Source organism: Carassius gibelio, chromosome B14, assembly GCF_023724105.1.
Source record: "Carassius gibelio isolate Cgi1373 ecotype wild population from Czech Republic chromosome B14, carGib1.2-hapl.c, whole genome shotgun sequence".
Classification (NCBI taxonomy): Eukaryota; Metazoa; Chordata; class Actinopteri; order Cypriniformes; family Cyprinidae; genus Carassius; species Carassius gibelio.
This window is the reverse complement of record NC_068409.1, coordinates 13,335,935-13,350,260: the sequence shown is the minus strand read 5'-3', so window position 1 is coordinate 13,350,260 and position 14,326 is coordinate 13,335,935. Positions and strand designations below refer to the sequence as shown.

The window sequence follows — 14,326 nt, the reverse complement described above, 5'->3', positions numbered from 1 at the left end:
ATTATTTAAAGTCCAAAAAAATGTTTCCGGTGACGTACATTATACCAGCGATATATGGCACGTGGATTCGTTGTTTTTCAAGGTTGTATAAACTGTAGCGATGTTACTGTTCTTTTAACATATTTTACGATTTGCTATAATAATGTACAAGATTTTAGGAGCATCGGCTCTCCAGTTCTATACTCGTAGCTGCTTAAAACATGTTTCAAGACAGCAGCTGTCAAAGGAACATGAAGGATGTTCGTTGCTTCGACGATCATTTATTTCCAGCTTGATATCAAAGGACTTGGCAATACATTTGGGCAAAAAACAGAGGTGCAGCTCACCCAGAAGTCTGAGATGTTACAGCACACAAAAAGGAGCTAGGAAACCAGCATCAAATCCACGTCAGGAAGTCTACACTTTAGTGGAGCCACAGAAACAAGAACAGTTTGTGTTCCCGGACTTTGATGAACCAGTGGACAATAAAGATGATGAGCAGCCAGATCATCTTTTGCATGATCTCACAAGTAATGCAGAAGCAAAGCCAATGCATAAAAATCATGGCAATTACATGCACCTTCGAGGGCTGGAAATGCAAATGAAACATTTAAAGGGCTCTGCAAAGTCTGAAGTGGAGGAAAACTCATTGATTGAGTTCCACGATAAAGGATTCCCACTGGACAGACGCACCAAATCAAAGAAGATTAAAAAGCAACAAAAGATCTATGGCACTCCTGACGTGGACGTGGCAGTCGGTGATACCTGTTGCTCCGGCTGCGGGGCCCTCATGCACTGTACGGACCCTGAAATCCCTGGTTACCTGCCAAGTGAGAAATTCAAAGTGTTAGTTGAAGAGGACCAACTGAAGAAGGCAATATGTCAGAGATGCTTTTTAATCAATCACCACCAGAAAGCTTTGAGTGTCACCATGTCCAAAGAGGAGTACAGAGCGATTGTCAAGAGAATTAAATCAGAGAAGGCTTTGGTGCTGCTGATTGTGGATCTTCTGGATCTCCCGGACTCCATCGTCCCAGACCTTCCAGAGCTTGTTGGGAAGAATAAGCACATTGTGATTTTAGGAAATAAAATAGACTTGCTGCCCGGAGATGCTGAGAATTACCTGCAGCGTATCAAACGTCAACTGAGGGCATACTGTGAAAGCATGGGCATTTCTACCATTGATAACAAAGACATCCACCTCATCAGTGCCAAAACGGGATATGGTATAGAGAACCTTATAACGAGATTGCAGTCGACCTGGAAGTACAAGGGAGATGTGTATTTGGTCGGGACGGCCAATGCTGGCAAATCCACGCTGTTTAATACTCTACTGGAATCTGATTATTGCAAATCCAGAGCCTCAGATGTGATTCATAAAGCTACTATATCTCCATGGCCTGGTGAGATATTTCATGCAAGATAATTAAGCAAAATATTGGCCTAAATCAGTAAATATGATATGCATTATATATGTTTCACAATTAAACTCCCTGTCAAAAGTTTGGAATAATAGAGGTATTTGTTCAGAAAATCATTCAGATATCATTTTTGAATATGCTGATTTGATGCTCAAGAAATATTTCCTATTAGTAAAGTTAATTTTCTTTTTTTATATTTAATAGAAACCATGTTACACTACCATTTTAAAGTTTGGGGTAGATAGATAAAAAAAATATTACAATAAATAAACAATAGTTGTATTCAGCAATGATGCATTATTAAACAAAAATGACATTTAAGACATAATTATAATGTTACAAAAGATTTTGATTTAAAAAAAAAAAAATTCTTTTAACATTTTTATTCACCAAAAATGCTGAAAAAAGTGTCACATTTTCAAAATTGCATTCAGTATTGATTATTAAATATGTTTCTTAAACAGAAAATCAGCAAATTCGAATGAGATCTGAAGAATCATGTGACACTGAAGAGAGGAGCAATGGCTGCTAAAAATTCAGAAATAATAGACATTTTGCAATATTTTACAAATGAAAAAGTGATCTTTTAAATTGTAATATTATTTCACAATAGTATTGTTTTTACTCTATTTTTGAGCAAATAAACATTCTTTGTGAGCATAAGAGACTTCTTCCAAAAACATAAATATAACAAAAAAATTACTCCAAACTTTTGAGCAGTAGTGTGTGTATAAGACAGGAATGTTTCAAGAACTAAAACAAGAACAAAGAGCTTTTTATTTAGCATGCTTGACCCTTTTAGTAATTTAGGAGTGTGTTGTGCATTCCTGAATGATTACGCTGTTAAGATATGATATGTGACCCTGGCCGTGAAAACTTAGCTAAAGTCTTTTTTATTTAGTTTTCTGTTTTCTACATAAAATCATCTTACCTTCACAAGGTAAAGAACATTCTGTGAAAATGTAACCTTGATAACTTTAACATCGCCTGAGTAAGCCCGTCAAAAGATTTCAATCATAGTAAATTTAAAAGTTGAAATCAAACTTTGATGCTTGATTTCTCATAATTCAATTTTAAGACTTTAGCCTAGATTTCACAGAGGGTCACATATTGATGTCCAAGTTATTTAAACTGTTAAGAACCCATTTTTCTGTCCACTGTAAATCTAGGGACTACATTAAATCTGCTGAAGTTTCCCATCATCAACCCAACCCCCTACCGGATGTTCAGACGGGCAGAGAGACTGAAGCAGGCATCTCATTTGACAGAGGATGAAATGAATCCTGAAGAGCTGAAGAGAATCATACAGTTCAGCAAGCAGGGATACTTGGTTGGTGAGTTTGTAAGTTTTGTTGTTTTAGGAGCCCAGAATATATCGGCTCTTATAGGTCATCAGCAGATATTAGAGATCTGTATCGACAGATATTGAATCTTTAAATGTGATTCTTGATACAGTTTTCTCTCATTGTCATTTATATATATATAAGGAACAATCGAATGTTTGCAATGATTCGTGTTTTTATGTTGTTGAAATAAGTCTCTTATGCTCACAAAGGCTGCATTTATGTGATCAATGTTACAGCAAAAACAGTAGTATTGGGAAATGTTTACGAAAAATGTTAACATTTTCAAACGTAATTTATGTTTGTGACTGCAAAGCTGAATTTTAAACAGCCCTTTTTTTCCAGTTTTCAGTGTCACGTGTTCTTTCAGAAATGATATTTGTTAATAATAAATTAATAATCAATAACATTTTACAGTTTACTTGTATTTTCCTTTTTTAAATGGGAGGCAACTAATTATTATTAATATTATTATTTTTTTAGGTCACATTGGAAGGACATTCCTAGCAAATCAGCCACCCAAGAAAACTCTTGTGGAATTTGATCCTGACAGTCTGAGCTTTGGAGAAGACCTGGAGGAAGATGTTAAAAAGAATCCATCCTTGGACTCGTCCACAGATGCAGAGCTCAGTTACAATGAAATCAAAGATGCACACTGGTTCTACGACACCCCAGGCATCATGAAAGAACATGACGTAAGTCTCCCTATTCAAACTGTACTCACAAAATACACATATTTTAAAAAGTCTCTCTTTATGAATCATTCACCACTAAGGATTTTAATCAAAATGTAACTTTCCAGGTTCTCAGCCTGTTGAATGAGCAGGAAGTGAAGCTGGTGGTTCCTACACAGGCCATTATGCCAAGAACGTTTGTAATGAAGCCCGGTATGGTTTTATTTTTAGGGGCTTTGGCACGCATTGATTATTTGGAGGTAAGATTTCATTTTACATATGAAAACAGTCTTTTGATGAATCTGTCCCACACCAAGATGGCTCTGTACTCTCTCTAGGGGAAAAGCTCATGCTGGTTAACAGTTGTTGCTTCAAATCGCATCCCGGTACATATCACCAGTTTGGACAAGGCTGATGGAATCTACCAGAAACATGCTGGGAATACCCTTCTTGCAGTATGTATAAATAAACACACAGTCTTCTGTATCACCTGTCCCTTCAGAAATCAGATGAATTTGCTCATTTGGCCCTCTAGAAACTTTTCAAATTATTATCAGTGTTGAAAAGAGTTGTTCTATATTTTTTTGTGGCAAGGTCCCATCTGGTGGTGAGGAGCGCATGAAAACTTTTCCACCACTTGTTGCTCAAGACTTTGAACTCCAGGGGCAGGGCTGTAACACCGCAATCACTGACATCAAGATCTCATCTGCAGGTCATTTTTTTGGGTGTCTTTCCAGTTAGCTTTTTAGATCGTGTAAGGTTTTATAATAAATCTAATGACCAAATCTTAAAAGGTCAAGTCTCAAAAATGTGACCAGCCAAGGCTCATTATACATTTTTTTTTTAAAATATATTTAATGAAAATCAAATGTATGTTGTTTTTTCCAGGCTGGGTTGCTGTGACAGCAGCCGAAGGAGATCAGCTGTTGTTGAGGACTCGGGCCCCTGAAGAAGCAGGACTATGTTTGCGCACCCCGTCTTTACTGCCCCATGTCGTGAATCTAAAAGGACAGAGGATCAACAAAACTCCCGCCTACAAGACGAGAAAGCCACAGGCGCTGGTCGACACAGGTTTGTCCGTGAAAGCTGCTGAGAGACTCCAAGTGAGAAAGAAAAATTGAGGTGTTTCTGTTGATATCTCTTAATGCTTTTGTTCTTCAAAATATTGTTCTGATTGAACTAAATGTACTGCTTGTATGCTACAAGTAAAGATGCTATTAATGTATTGGTTTTTATACTAAAATGTATAAATGATTATGAATTTACCTGATAAATAAATGCCTTTCAAATAAAAAAACTTTTATTTTATTGAAACAACTAGAGCTAAACATACAGGTCACATAGTAAACTGTTTTAAAAAGCCATTATAAAAGTCATATCAAGAGGACAACATTATAACATTATTACAACATTTAAACTGATATCATTTGACTTCTTTTACTAGTAAATGAAAATGGCAGTCACACACAAGATTACAAAGATGGATAAATGGCACAATCTAAGTTGTGACCTGGCAACATGCAATTCTAAAGAAAAACAAAACAGCAGTGCTTAACAAAAAAAGGACAAATTTACAGTGATAAAGTATCCAACCGTCTAAGAGTACAGTTTTTCAGGTGCACCGGAGTACCTGTGGATAGTACATTTTCTAGTTTTGCATCTGAAGCCTGTGGATTTTCTCCTAAAAAACTACATCTTGCTTTGGTAATAAACCCAAAAAATCAATATTGCACAATGCATTAAAGGCAAATTATTTCTATAACTTTTCTCTTGCAGTATTTTTTTTTCTTCCTTTATAGTCAGGATAACATGGCAAATTTACTGATATACAAGGGATGTATATCAATGCTTTCACCCTTATATAAAAAAAAGACACAAAAAGGTCTGTTCAATATGATTAGATCAACTTTGGATCAACAGATTTTCAATGCAGATAACCAATTTGATCTGTGTAAGGGAATGTTGCTTGGGTAAAATACATAGAAAAGACAAGTCATTCTTTAATTTGAAGATCAATGAGATCTAAATATCTGAGATATTGATAAAAATGATCAAATTGATTGTCTGAGGCACTGAAGAGCAAAATAAAAAAGGAAAATATGTACAATTTATATACAGACAAAGGCAACAAAATCTTTGGACAGAGCATGAAACTGAAATATTACCAGAAAATTGACAGATAAAATAATTTACAAACTCAAGAAGTTAGAGTTACAATGCTAAGTGTAAAAAAAGAGAGCAAATTTACAATGAATGAAAAAAAAAAAAAACTACTATTCCACAAATATTACAGACTACATGCTACTTTCCTTTAAGGGCAGAGCAAGTGTAATCAATGATAGACCTCCAGGAAGTGTACAGAAAAAATGTAATGTTTAGCTTATGTGAAACAGAGCCTCAAAGGTAAGAGTATGGTTAGTTGTCAAGTGCTCTCTAAACTGTAAAAGGGAACAAAAAAGAAACAGTTGAATACAATGACATTAGCCAGCTTTAAACACACACTCTGCCTCTTGCTGACCAGAGATGGAGGCGCTTCAGTGGAGTGGAACTGCACAAAAACACTGAAAGCCCCATTATCTTCAGGGCTATTCAACGCTGGACCACCTGGGTTTGGCTAATCTGAGCTCTCTGCAGGGATTGAGGGAGAAAGTGTACTTGCTTTCAGAGCATTTCTCCTTTTTGTTGCTTCTGAGTAATGTAATCATAAACACAAGAAAACCCTGGTGATCCTACCACAAGCTGACAATGGATTTAATTTCTGAATTGAAAGTATACAGTGTTATTTTAATGTTTCATTTTGCATCATGGCAAACTAAAAACAGGCATGGATGTGGTCATCTGTCATGAACTGTAAAGCCATCAAAAACAACAAGAACCTTATTTTTTATTACAACATGAACAAGCTTTGTTCAGTCCGAAGTCTAGGAGAACCTCAAAAACTGTTTTGGGCACTGTTTTCATATGAGATACCCCTCACTTGTCACTCTGAGCCGCCCCTTCTAGGTAATACACATTTACTAAATGCCGGTTCAAGTGGCGACGGTAGTCCAACTCAAGAGAGAAGGTACGGTCACAGAAGATACACGTGTGACTGAGCAGTTTGGATGGAGATGGAAGCTCTTCTGTTGGAGTCTCTGGAAGTTTCTCTCCACCCTCGGTGGCAGCAGCCAGTCCATTAAGACCAGAGTCGTAGCTTCCTTCAGAGGCGCTATCACTGATGTCACTTCCCCCATCATTACTGTGGATGCCTTCGTCATCCTCTGCGTCGGTAGATTTGCGACCAGGTGGACCAGGAAGTTCGAGAGTTGGGCTGAAACCCGGAGAGGTCTCGTCAGTAGGTGATGGCATCTCACTTCCGCTGTCTACGTCTGGATTTTCTTTTGGTTCATGTGGGACCTTGTTCACAGTTTCTTCAGCTTGCTCAGAGACTGGAACTTGGGGTTGGAATGGAGCTGTGAGTTCCTCCACTACAGAAGCAGTCTCCTTCGGGTTTCTCTCATCTTGGCAGGTCACTTCTTTAGATGTCTGCTCATCTGGTTGGTCAAGTATCTTCAGTGTTTCTGTGGTGGACTGTTTTTCAGCTTCTGGAGTGTTCCGGACTTTGCTTTTCTCAGGTTTCTTTGCATTTGCCTCAGCATTTTTGGTTTTGCTCTTCAGGGCATGTAAAACCTCAGGTATTGTGCGAATTCTCTCTGGAGCACCAGAACTTGTTAATGGCTTGGCTGTACTTTTTGTTGTGCGCTTGACCCGCTTTGAAGGACAATTAGTTTCTGTGGAATCAGTCGCTGGTGCTTTCATGTTCTCTGCTTTTCTTTTGAGAGGTTTGCTCTGGGTATCTTTTTCATGGTTGACCTTAGACAATTTTGTCTCCCTCTTGCATGGTTTCTTGGGTTGAGATTTCTTGCAATCTTTTGTTCTTTCTTTCTCTTCAGTCTCCTTTGCTTTCCCATTCAGTAATCCATTTTCTTTTTCTAGCCGCTCTCTTTCCTCTTTCTCATTTTGCTGCTGCTGTTTCTCTAGAAGGTCTTTCTCTGGTCTTTCTTTATCCAAATCTAGACTTTGCTCAACAATAAGTTGATGTTTTGCAATAACTTCATTAGCTGTCTCCTTCAATGCCTTCTCTTTCTTAGGACGACCTTTCATTACTTTCTCCCCAGATTTAGGGGATTTCTCTACCTTTTTTATTTCCTTTTTATTAGCTTGTTTATCATTGCAGCCCTCTTTTTGTGCCACAGCAATGTCCACAGTTTTCACCAAAGTCTTTCCTTTAACCTTCTTATTGTTTTTCGGCATGGTCTTTTTCTCTGCAGGTTTTTCATTGAGTTGTTTGGTTGGCTTTCCAGATTTTTCTTTCAAAGTGACATCTGGGGTTTTCTTTGTGGTCTTGTCAGTCAGCTCAGTCTCCACAACAAGGGTGGGTTTAGTGGGTTTTTTAATAGAGAGGTTGATGGGACCTGATTCAACATCATCCAATTCTCCCAACTGCTTGTCCTCACTTTGCCTTGATCCAGGATGGTCTGTCGCAAGCTTATTTGGCGAAATGTCATCTGTGTCAGTCCTCTTCACGCGAAGCCTTACCTTTGATACATCCATCGAGATATCAGAGTATCCTGGGTGTCTGGATTTGATGTGATACTGCAAGTTGCACTTCTTGGATGCAGCATATTTGCAAACTGGGCAAAGAAACTGGCGAGGGTTTACATGGAGCTCAACGTGCTTTTTAAAGTTGCTGCGATCGGCTGTCTTGTATTGGCAGTAGGGGCAGCTTAGGGGCTTGGGTCCATTGTGGACCTGTCTGGCATGGCGGGTCACCTCGTGCTGGTTGGCTGCCAGGTAGCTGCAGTTGTCACATTTGAAAGGCCTCTCACCTATTCCAGACAGACCATAAGGAGAAGGTCATGGCTAAACAATGAATCTTTTATTTTAACTTTTTGAGAAAAACACAGATGCAAGCCTCATGCGGGGGATACAGATAAAAGACACATACAATACAGAATCACATTCTAATTCACTCTGTATACTACAAACCGTGTACCATTTTATCCAAAGCCATCTGGCTCCACGGAGTGCAACAAAAGAGAGAAACATCATTGACAAGATGAAAACAGAGGCCTTGAGCACATTTGCTTTGTTCCAAAACCCAGATAGCTAAATAGTCACGTCGGAAAATGCACTCACTTTATAAACTTTTATAAATTTTAGACTGAATTAACTCCTATGACTTTTCCTAAACCTCGAACAAAGTACTTTCAAGGGATAGTTCACCCAAAAATTAAAATTCTTCATTTTTTTACTGACGAGATGCGCATAACGCTCGGCCGATCGTGATCGGAGCACCCCTATCAAAAATACCTTAATTTGTGTTCCGAAGATGAATGAAGTTCTTACGGGTTTAGAATGACATGAGGGTAAGTAATTAATTAAACAGAATTTTCATTTTTGGGTGAGCTATCCCTTTAAACCTGATGCACCATCACATGTATTTTACAGAGAATATATCCCAGAATACACTGCAACAGGTTTAACAAAAAATCTAATAAAATAAATAATTCCTTACATGCTATGTATTTTTATTATTTTCTTCTAAATATCATATAATTATCTTAGCTGTTATTGGCTAAATCTATTAAAATTCTGCAAGTTTTGGAACAAGTCAGCTCAGTAGGTTTTGAAACAGATTTATTACTTCAAAACCTGGACTGGAATTAAACAAACTACATTATAAATCTTAAAATATAACTATATATACTAATCAATTTCAGCACAAGACTATTTCAACAAACGGACAAGAGACTCACCTGAATGTGTTCGCATGTGTCTGGTGAGATGAGTTTTTTGGGAGCTGGAGTAGTCACAGTATATGCACTGGAACGGACGTTCACCTAAAAGGAGAATCAATTGAAATAGTTTTAATTTCCCCATATATTTCTGATTATATAAAAGTAAACTTAAATCAATGTGATTTTACATTGAATTGAGACTTAATGCAAAAGTTTAGATGTACCAGTGTGGGTCCGGATGTGCTGTATGTAGTTATTTTTGCGGTCAGAAAAATATGAGCACTGGTTGCAAGTGAAAAGCTTGCTGGGAAAATGATTCCTCAAATGTTTCTTCCAGTGATACTGACTGATGGTGGTATAAGCACAAATGGTGCACTTGAATACTCTCTGGTCTTCACCCTCCTTAGTATGATGTTTAAGGTGTGCCATGTAGTGGTCGTAGCGGTTGGTGTTGTATCCACAGCGCTCACAGCGGATCACGCCTTTGGAATTACTCAAACTTTCACTATTCTCTGGGTTTGGCGTTTGAGATTGGCCCGACTCACTGGCCAGATCGTCGTCAGAGTCAACCACGCCATTTACCACCGTCATTTTCTTGGCGCTGTGAACGCGGATATGGTGAATGAAGTCCTCCTCATTCTCAGCCTGGTACTGGCAGGGTTTACAAAAGAAAGGCTTCTTCTTCTTTGTGTTGGATTCGAAGATGACAACTGGGGTGCGCTTACGTTTTTCCGCTAGTGAGGATTCCGATGGGGTCTTTTCAGATGGGTTGGAGAGGTCTTCTGCTCGCTCCATTTCAACCTGCTCTATCACTCTTTCTGTCACCTCTGGTTCAACCCGAGTGGCATTTTCAGCGTACATGCTCTCAGACATCTCCGAACTGTCAAGGCTGTATCTTATAACACCCTCTTCCTCGCTGTCAGAATAGCTGTTGCATCCAACGGTCTTGAGTTCCACCATTTGTTTCTCTTCTGCATTGTAGTCTGAGGAAGCCGCCTCGGATGAAACCACCACATTAGCGAGCATCACTAGCTGAGGGGCTGCCACATCATTGCGAGGCAGCTCGGGAAGGTCATGGCCCACCTCTACAGGCATGAAGACACCAGCAGCAGCTGGATACACAGTCTGAGCAGACATGCTCAACCAGCTGAAATGCAAAAACAAACACTGATTTTAGTGCCACTGAAAAGATGGCTGGCATTTTAAGTTGTAAATTGTAGTAAAGTTTACAAAAATGTGTGTGTGAAATGAAAGCAGAAGACTGAAAGGATGTGAGAACTGTGACATCTTCTCAGATCAAGTCATCTGACGATGACTAAACAAATGGTTCCTTCTAAATTAATGATTCAATTGAAACTCGTCATTCTTGGAGATAAGAAGTCTTTGCTGAGCCAATATCTGATTGATTAACCCCACGAGGATAATGCAATTTCAAATTTCCACTCCTAAAAACATTTTAAATAAGAAACAAACAAAGCCTAAACCAACACATCTTTACAGAGCCAATGAAGTACCCTGTTATTTCTTATATGAAGTCTATTAAAGCAATAAGCAGCTTTAACAATAGGTTATTTTAGGGAATTATAGCAAACAAGCATCTATATTCCAACGTGTCAGAGCTCCCAAACATGTATGGCAAAGCTCCTGAAAACCAGTGATTTCATTCCTAAGGCATGATTTGTTTAAGATGCAATCTAACCAAGACAAGCATGAAATATATTCAGGGCAACAATAACAAAACACAGTCGATGTTACCGAGTTGCATTAATTTCAGCCAGAACTTTGTGGAGCACCTTTTTTCTGTTCACTGAGAAAACAATCATCATTTCCCACCAAGGAAAACCTTTACTTTGTATTTTTGTACTCATTAAAGAAAAGAAAAAACATGTCTGATTAAAATCTATGCAATTAAGCCTTTTGATATTTCAGCTCAAAATACTTTACTCCTTAAAGTGTTATATTTTTTCTAAATACTATATAATATTTAGAGACACTAAATAAATTTTAGTTTAAAATACTATTTATAACTAAAACTGTATCATACAAGAGATTATTATTTCTAAATGCTATATAGGATACTTTTAAAATATATGGGTCTTTTTTGTATTTTCTTATACTGAGAAAACAAGGTCACAACGTTTAGTTAAATCTGCTATAGTGTAAGTAAAATCATGGCAAACAGAGCCATGCGTTTGTGTGTGTGTGATCAGGGTATACGGCCTGCGAGTTTGCATGCTCAGAAATGTGTGTTCGGCCATTTTAAAACAGCACCACTAACTTCTACCAGTGGAGGAAAAAATATAGCCGTGGATGTTGTGAACTCAAGCAGCATGACATACATGAACGTTGAATTACCTCATTCAATCAGAAAAGCACTAACATTTTGCGCTAAAAAAAAAAAAAACCCTCAAACAGGATTTGCGTGAAATATGACTGCGTTTAATCAAAGTTGTCAAAATAAGGAGTGAAAAACTTTGACCTTGTTGGACAGCTCCAAACACACCCGTCTGAAACAAACGAAGAGCGAGCTACAGATCGCTCGAAATATTAAAAGACATCGTGTAATAATCAATTAATTCAATAATCGTGTAAAAAAAAATAATTCTAGTGAATATGACAACAGAAGTTGCGTTACAAACCTTCACCAAGATGGAAAAAACTAAGTTACTTGTCCGGAAACTGCATGCATGCAACAACACACACTACGCACGACAACCCAACAAAGTTACACTTTTTATTCAACACAGTCGATCGAAGATCATGGTGATGATTTTATGTTTCATTTCTCATCAATTTGATGCACTTTTTATTTGGTCAGCATGTGTGTGTGTGTGTTAGCCGTGGTCCTGATCTGATCTCTCTCCGTGCTGAAATCAGCCCTGGACAGCGCCTCTCCCTTTCAATGCAACCCTCCATTTTCACGCCACTTACTCAAACTTAGTAGAGCTCGTACGCGACACAAAACAACACAAAACCACACCCTAATCAGCTCCAAACCCCACGGAACCAAACCAGTGAACTCACCAGCGGTGTTCGCTCGTTATTTGGCGATGTTGTTGCAGAAACAAGTTACGGAAGAAGTTATTTCCAAACTCTCAAATCGGTCGAGGAAGTACGCGAGACTCTACGCATTCCAACACATCTCTCTCGCGCAGCCAGACCTCGCTCGCTGGGAAGGCGTGACGTCAGCGCGCACGCTCACGTTCGCACGCTCTAAAAGTTTACTATTGTGTGTTTTGTTTTAGTGTGTGGACTGTGAAGAGTGACACAGTCTGATACTAACAAATAAACGAAAATATCCCGACGACATTTTGAATGGGCGCTAGTAGTAGCCAGTTTTGTATAAGTTGTTCTCATTGTTCTGTATTTGTTAACTCCTACAGCTACACGTGGCAAACAGGCAACGGTAAAGTTAAGCTGTGTTAAGGAATATTTCTACAGGGCGACATTGGGCAGCTGAACTCACAGGATCAACACAAGTGCTGGGCAAACAACTAGTGAAGATGTTGGGGAATGCCATTTATTTTCCACTACATGGTGTTTGTTTTTTCCCATCCGTTTTTTCCTAAGAAAAGGAATCTGGTGCTTTGGACAAACTTGAAAACCCATACTGACCTTCAAGAAAAGTGTGTGTTTTAATCAGGGCCTAAAGTTATAGAAAAAAAATGTAGCTGGAAATAGTATGTATAAGAGACCAAATCTTAGAAAATGTGAAATATTTTTGGATCAATTTTGATATATAGCTTTACAAAAATATACATAACATTGTATAAAATTGTTTTTGTTAAATACAACGACTTTTTAGGATCACTTATTTAATACCCCTTTTTTAAGAAAATAATAATAATTAATAAATTGACATGAGCTATTTTAAGGTTAATAGAATGTGCACTTTTCATGATGCTTGCAGAAGAGAGTGCCTCAAGTTATTTTTTTATTTTATTTTTTAGGTTGGGATGGTCTCGTGTGATGGTCTGTTGTGTCATGGGCATCAAGTTAGAAGCCCACCTTGAGGACCTTTCCCAATCCTACCCCCCTCTCTCTCCCACTTCACTTCCTGTCTACTCTGTCTTATTGTAATAAAGGCAAAATGCCCCCCAAAAAAATAATCCTTTAAAAAAACTTTGACTTTTTTTTCAAGCAAATCAACTAAAAAGGCAATAATAATGTTCTGTTACTGCTTTTAACATGCTAAATCTCACTTAAACATACTCATTGATCTGCATAGCTATAGCAATGGTTTGTTTGCCTCTTTTAATGGCCTGAAGTTCACTTAGTTTAAAGGATGGATGCTTCAGAGGTGTGTTTAAACAAGGGAACCTGACGAGGTAAAATAAAAAAAATGCCCATTCTGTATTTTGATCATTTAAGTTATTTTGACACTAAGATATAAAGAGCTCATAACAAGTTAGTCAAGGTCAGTAACAGTGAAACAGGGCTTATATTTGTAAAACGTTACCCTTGATGCCAAAGTCCTCTGGAAAAAAACAATGTTTGAAAAAACAAAAAACAAACCGCATTATTTGACTTCTGAAACATCATCAAGGCAGCTTTGCTCCATGTGAGCAAGGCCGCTTTATTTGACAAATATTGTTATAGTTCTTTGTGGCCACATGGCGGCGCTAAACATCTACGGGAGAAGAGAAATGTAAGCATGAATCTGGGAAGTAACTAACTTATACTAATGTATTTCTAATTCAAACATGAGCAACCCATCTACACGCCATTTTTGTCATTGTCATTCTTTGTTTTATTATTATTATTGTTGTTGTTGTTGTTGTTAATAGCAAATTTAATCCCACTGTGACCAAATGATACTTCTGAGTTTGAAGATGTTTTGCAGACAGTTACATTTTGTGTTCAGAATGAACATTTTTATTTTCATTTTTACATTTCGTGGCTGGCCTGAATAGTCACATCACATGACCAGAGCTGTTAAATACAGGTTTGTCGTTCTGAAAGATAATGTAGGTGTCTGTCAAAGGAAGCATATTCTGTACTGTATTCTATATTTTAAATGTAAAGGGTCTATTGATCAATTATGAAAATTGTCTCATATTATACATTGTGATCACTGTAGCCTGTACGTGACCAGTGGCAGTGGGTAGGTTTATTAATCTTGAAATAAT

General features: G+C 37.9%; 2 protein-coding genes across 2 annotated transcripts; one reads left to right on the top strand and one right to left on the bottom strand.

The window, feature by feature from the left end:
* The first annotated feature begins 12 nt into the window (after positions 1-12).
* On the top strand, positions 13-4,714 carry noa1 (nitric oxide associated 1). The gene is made up of 7 exons (XM_052575348.1): positions 13-1,382; positions 2,570-2,734; positions 3,227-3,438; positions 3,546-3,677; positions 3,756-3,872; positions 4,012-4,129; positions 4,306-4,714. Exons 1-7 carry the CDS (start codon positions 143-145, stop codon positions 4,536-4,538), a joined length of 2,217 nt encoding a protein of 738 aa, XP_052431308.1. The 5' UTR covers positions 13-142; the 3' UTR covers positions 4,539-4,714.
* On the bottom strand, positions 4,707-12,402 carry LOC127971983 (RE1-silencing transcription factor-like). The gene is made up of 4 exons (XM_052575347.1): positions 12,222-12,402; positions 9,422-10,344; positions 9,216-9,299; positions 4,707-8,285 (listed from the first exon to the last, which is right to left on the bottom strand). Exons 2-4 carry the CDS (start codon positions 10,332-10,334, stop codon positions 6,391-6,393), a joined length of 2,892 nt encoding a protein of 963 aa, XP_052431307.1. The 5' UTR covers positions 10,335-10,344; positions 12,222-12,402; the 3' UTR covers positions 4,707-6,390.
* Positions 12,403-14,326: the final 1,924 nt, after the last annotated feature.